This window comes from Arvicanthis niloticus, chromosome 9 (genome assembly GCF_011762505.2).
Source record: "Arvicanthis niloticus isolate mArvNil1 chromosome 9, mArvNil1.pat.X, whole genome shotgun sequence".
Classification (NCBI taxonomy): domain Eukaryota; kingdom Metazoa; phylum Chordata; class Mammalia; order Rodentia; family Muridae; genus Arvicanthis; species Arvicanthis niloticus.
The window spans coordinates 61,081,559-61,087,558 of record NC_047666.1 but is presented as its reverse complement, the minus strand read 5'-3'; the positions used below and the strand labels follow the sequence as shown (position 1 = coordinate 61,087,558).

At 40.6% G+C, this 6,000-nt stretch overlaps 1 protein-coding gene across 2 annotated transcripts in view; it reads right to left on the bottom strand.

Annotated features, from left to right (window-relative positions):
* Positions 1–477: 477 nt before the first annotated feature.
* Positions 478–6,000, bottom strand: part of LOC117715384 (C-type lectin domain family 4 member A-like) — a 29,060-nt gene continuing 23,537 nt past the window's right edge. Inside the window, exons 5-7 of one of the 2 annotated variants that reach the window (XR_013112602.1) lie at positions 3,356–3,468; positions 761–981; positions 478–649 (exon numbers count right to left, since the gene is read on the bottom strand). Coding sequence is in view for 1 of the 2 variants with exons in the window: in XM_034512172.2 (XP_034368063.1) it covers positions 837–981; positions 3,356–3,468 (258 nt within the window). In the remaining variant the exon portion in view is untranslated. Of the gene's footprint in view, positions 982–3,355; positions 3,469–6,000 lie in introns of both variants that reach the window. The other variant, XM_034512172.2, reaches the window with a different exon arrangement.

Here is a 6,000-nt window from a genome sequence, read left to right as displayed (position 1 = left end):
ATAACCTGTGTGTCAATGAATGGATGCATTATAAAGGTTTAATACTTATCTGTGTGGGTATGAGATACACATCATAAAAATAAACATTCTCTAATTTGTAACAAGTGGTGAATATAGAGGGTGTTTGTCTATCAGAAGCTACTAAGTACTGTATGATCTCACTTAGAAATAATGTCTGAAAAAGTTTATCACAGGAATTAGAGCAAATAATGGTGGAGGACACAAACTGCAAGATAAAACATAACTGAACACTGAGATCCAAGGTACAATAGAATTACAATAGTTAGCACCATCCTGTGTATCTGAATCTCCTTTAAAAATGTAAGTGTTCTTAACACATACATACATACATACATACACACACACACACACACATACACACACACTGGCAAGTCTTCTAAGTAATGAAAGGTGCTGTTAACATGCTTCGGATAATTATTTCACAGTAAATATGCTTATCAAGTCAGACACAATAACTTAAATATATAGAATTTTATTTCTTAATTTCATGTCAACAAAGCCAAAGAAAGATCTAAAAAGAGGAAAACCAGAGAGATAGAAAGAACATGGCATACAATTGTGTAAGTCCATGAAAACTTGAGTTGTCATCAAAGCTCCTCACATGCACAAAATGGCCCCCATGTAGTCCCTGTACATGGAAAATACCAAACAAAAGTCATTTTGTGAAGGAATAAGTGCATGAATACACAATTATATATGTGGTCCATGGTTTTCATATGTGTAACCATTTGCTGCCTACCTAAATTCTGTGAAGAACAGGTAGCTACGTAAGGGTGGATAACAATGAAATCAAATGCTCATGGAGAATGTGTGATTCATAAGTATATTTTCTTCATCTGACAAACTGATGGTTGTTCAACACTGCAAAGGATATCATTCCAGCCCCATCCAGTACCTATACGATGATTTATTATAACACATTGTTCGTTGTCACTGCTGGGCTCACCTCTATGCCAGAATCTGAAAGGAAGGAAAGAGCATCAGGGTGTTTCCTACAATAATGCTTGAAAGAGGAAGCAACAGAAATCAAGTTTGAGGATGAGGTTAGAATTTGTGGAAATCAGATTCAAGTACGTACACATCCAGTGTTCTCCATCACCCATATCTGATATTTCCCTTGATAACAAGGTCCACAGCACTTAACATAATATCCATGTGATACTTAACTCATCTTCCAGCACACATCCAGAAGCTACTATTTCTTCATCCCTAGGTCTACCAGGGGACAATTAACACATAGTGATTATTTATATGCTGAAAAGGACTCTCCTTATTCTCATGTGTTAATATTGTTCTCTTCCATTTTACAACAGAACTATTTTAGAGACTAGAGAACTAGCTAAAATCACTAGATAATCTACATATGTCTGTCATCAAAAACAAATCCTTTAAAATTGTGGATTCCCGTTTTTTCTCAGGATGGTGAAAGCCACGCAGCATTTCCCTTACACTGAGCAAAGAACTGTGGGCAGAGGCGGTCGGGGCTAGAGAGGACTGGGAGGCAGACACTTTGCTGTATTCAAATCAAAGTTAAGGGTGCAAAAATGGAGAGCAATAAAACCTTTAAGTTGGAGAAGCAGACTCATACCCCAAGGAAGCATCATCAACATCACCACCACCACCACCAGCAGCAAGAGCCACTGATAAGTGGATATTAGGTACAGTGCATGGAATACCCAAGATACAAGCCACACACCACATGAAGCTCAAGAGGAAGAAAGACCAAAGAGTGGATTCAGCCGACCTACTTAGAAGGAGGAACAAAATAATCAAGGGAAGCAGAGGGTAGGAGATTGTTGAGAGGAAGGGGGGAGGGGAAGAATGAAGTATGGGAGAAGATGGGGGAGATGTACAGAGGGTCAGCAATTTGAACAGAGATGTGTAGCAATGGGGGATGTGGAACTGGGGGTAGCAGCCAGAAAATCCCAGATGCCAGGAAAGCAAGACCCTCCCAGGATCCCACAGGGATGACATTAGCTAAAATTCCCCACAAAGGGGAGGGAGAACCTGTCAAAACCATATACAGAGGTTAGGCATGGCCCCCCGGTTGAGGAATAGACCTCCCTATCTCCAAAATTTTAGACCAGAATTGCTCCTGCCTAAAGGAAAAACAGGGACAAAGAGTGGAGCAGAGAAAGGTCATCCAGAGACTGCCCCACCTGGGGATCCATCCCTCATGCAGACACCAAACCTAGACACTATTGGGGATGCCAAGAAGTGCTTGCTAACAGGAACCTGATACAGGTGTCTCCTGAGAGGCTCTGCTAGATCCTGAGTGGTACAGATGTGGATACTTGCAGCCAATCATCAGACTGAGCATAGGGACTCTAATGGAGGAGTTAGAAGAAGAACTGAAGGAGCTGAAGGGGCCTTATCTGGCATCAATGGGAAGGGAGGCCCTGGTCCTGTGAAGGCTTGATGCCCCAGTATAGGGGAATGTCAGGATGGAGAGGGGAGAGTGGGTGGGTGGGTGGAGGAGCACCATCATAGAATCATGGTAAGAAAGAATGGGATAGGAAGTTTGCAGAGAAGAAACTGGGGAAAGGGTATAACGTTTGAAATGTAAAGAAATAAAATACCTGATTTAAAAATAAAATAAAGAAACCCCGGAGCTGGCTCACTCATTAAGGGCAATTGCTGCTTTTCAAGAAAACATGAGAGTTCTGTTCCCAGAATCCATACTGGTAAGGTTGTATAACTGTAACACCAGTTCTAACAGATCCAACAACTGTTTATGAGTTACTCATATACATCTGGCAGACACTCACAGAGACACACAGATAAAAATGAATTAAATTCTATTTTTAAAGATGTAGATGGGAGGCTGAAAGCATGATAAAAAAAAAAATCCATGTGTAAAGACCTTGGTTGGGCTTGGCAGTGGTGGCGCAGGCCTTTAATCCCAGCACTTGGGAGGCAGAGGCAGGTGGATTTCTGAGTTTGAGACCAGCCTGGTCTACAGAGTGAGTTCCAGGACAGCCAGGGCTACACAGAGAAACCCTGTCTCGAAAAACCAAAAAAAAAAACAAAAAACAAAAAAACAAAAAAACCAAAAAACCAAAAACAAAAAACAAAAAAACAACAAAAAAAAGACCTTGGTTGGGTACTTATCATTCTATAAACTTCAAACTCAATTCCCTCATCTCAACTGGAAATATCAATAATGTGTGCCCCAGAAGAGTTGGGTGATGAGTAAATGGGAAAGTAAAAGTTACTCCATCCCCAGCAGTTATACCAGGAGGGAGATAGTTTAGTTTTATAACCAACAGCTGGAACACCCTAAATTTTCCTCATGATTCAGAACCTAGAACTCCTCTTGCAAGTCTACACTCACGTGGCACTCTCATTGTATGGCGTCTGATCAACCCATTGCCATTGTCGATGACCTGGATCTGAAAGTCCTATAAAATAAGCATCACGTGGTTTCAGGATTCCGGTGATGAAATCCTAAGAGGAAAGAGAGATGCCGCCTTCAGCCTTGATTGAATAATTCTTTTCTGTTATAAGATTTTTATAGGATCTTAAAAAATAATTTTAATGATACAAAGTTATAGGGTTCAATATGATGCACATATGCAAATACACAATAATCACATCCTACTTCATGTCTATAGACCCTTAAATATTTTTCAATTTTCAGATTAATATATGATAATTGTACATTGGAGAGGTACACACTGATAATTTAACTAATTTTTTTCTGGTCACACAGAGATGAGAAGACAAAAGATCAAGGAATAGAAAAGTGGCCCCTAGACCTCCCCCCTGGGAAGGTAAGCATGCTTGCCCCTCTCCTACACCCCACAGCCTGCATGTCTCCCAGGAGGTCTGCAATAACTAGGGGCACAGGTGAGACACTGGCCCCAATACCCAACCAGCTGGGATCTTCACAGAGCCCAGCAGATGAGGGAACTATTCCCTCTGCCCAAGCCCCATCATCCTTCTGATCTGCACTGCCACAGAGAGCAGATTGGCAAGCCTGCTCCTCTCCCACACCCTACAGCCTGCCTGTCTACCAGGAGGTCTGCTGTAACCAGGGACACAGGTGAGACCACTGCCTGAATAACCACACCAGCTGGGATGCCCATAAAGCCCAGCCAACATGGAATCTATCCACTCTACCTGACCTCCATTTTCTTTCCAGTCTTCAAACTGGGGCAGATTCTGACACCAGAGCCCAAAGACTGCCTATCTCACAGCAGGATAACATTAACCAGGGACCACAGGAGAACTGCTCCAACAAAGGACACAGGAGGACTACTCTAATCAGGGACACAGGAACCCATGCCCCTTACCAGAGATATCACTGTCTGCCTCCCCAGAAGGCCTGCTCTAACCCAAGTCACAGAGATCTACCTACCTTCAAGGAGGCAGGCTCCAGTCAAAGAAACCTTGGTAGTCAACACCAGAAATAACCAGATGGCAAAAGGTAAGGGCAAGAGCATAAGCAACAAAAACCAATGCCACTTAGCACCACCAGAACCCAGTTCTCTCACCACAGCAAGCCCTGGACACCCTAACACACATGAAAAACAAGATTCTGACATAAAATCCCATCTCATGAAAATAATAGAGGCCTTTAAAGAGGATATAAATGACTCCATTAAAGAAATACAGAAAAGCACAGGCAAACAGGTAGAAGCCATTAAGCAGAAAACATAAAAACCTTCAAGAAATATATATATATATATATATATATATATATATATATATATATATAAAACACAATCAAGCAGGTGAAGAAACTGAACAAAATGGTCCAAGAACTAAAAATAGAAATAGAAACAATAAAGAAATCACAAATAGAGGCAACTCTGGAGATAGAAAGCCCAGGGAAGAAATCAGAATCTGCAAATAATTCTATTTGTTATATCATGAACAGAATAAAAGATAAAAGAGAGAATCTCAGGCACAGAAGATACCATATTGGCACATAGGTCAAAGAAAATACAAAATATAAAAAGCTCCTAACCCAAAACATCCAGGAAATTCAGGATACAATGAAAAGACCAAACCTAAGAAAAATAGGAATAGAAGAGGGTAAACATTCCCAATTCAAAAGGCCAAAAAACATCTTCACCAAAAGTCAAAAAAGAAAACTTCCATGACCTAAAGAAAGAGATGGCTGTAAACGTAAAAGAGCCCTACAAATACACTGGACCAGAAAAGAAAATTCTCCTGTCACATAATATCAAACCACTAAACACAGAAAACAAAGAAAGAATATTAAGGGTGGCTAGAGGGAAAGGCCAAATAACATATAAAAGCAAACCTATCAAAATTACACCAGACTTCTCAACAGAGACTCTGAAAGCCAGAAGGTCCTGGATAGATGTCATGCAGACCTAAGAAAACACAAATGCCAGCCCAGGCTGCTATACCCAGCAAAACTCTCAATCACCATAGATAGAGAAACCAAGATATTCTATGACAAAACCAAATTCAAACAATATCTTTCTACTGATCCAGCCCTACAGAAGGTGCTAGAAGGAAAATTTCAACAAAAAGAGGCTAACTACACCCAAGAAAATACAAGAAATTAATCATCTCACAACAAACCCAAAAGAAGAGAATCCATACATATAATGCCAGCTCAAACAACAAAAATAACAGGATATCTCAACATAAATGGACTCAATTCCTCCAATAAAAAGACATAGGCTAACAGACTGGATATGTAAAGAGAACCTAGCATTTTGCTGCATGCAGGAAACATACGTCAGTGACAAAGACCCACACTACCTCAGAGTAAAAGGCTGGAAAAAAGTTTTTAAAGCAAATGGTCCCAAGAAGCAACATTTCACCCTAAAAATGAAAAACATACCTTTTTCCTAGCAACTTATGGAACCTTCTACAAAACTGACCACTTAATTGGACATAAAACAAGCCTTAAAAGATATAAAAATCCTATCAGATCACCATGGACTAAGGGTGGACTTCAATAGCGGGGGGGGGGGGGGGGAGAGAACAAAAAAGCCC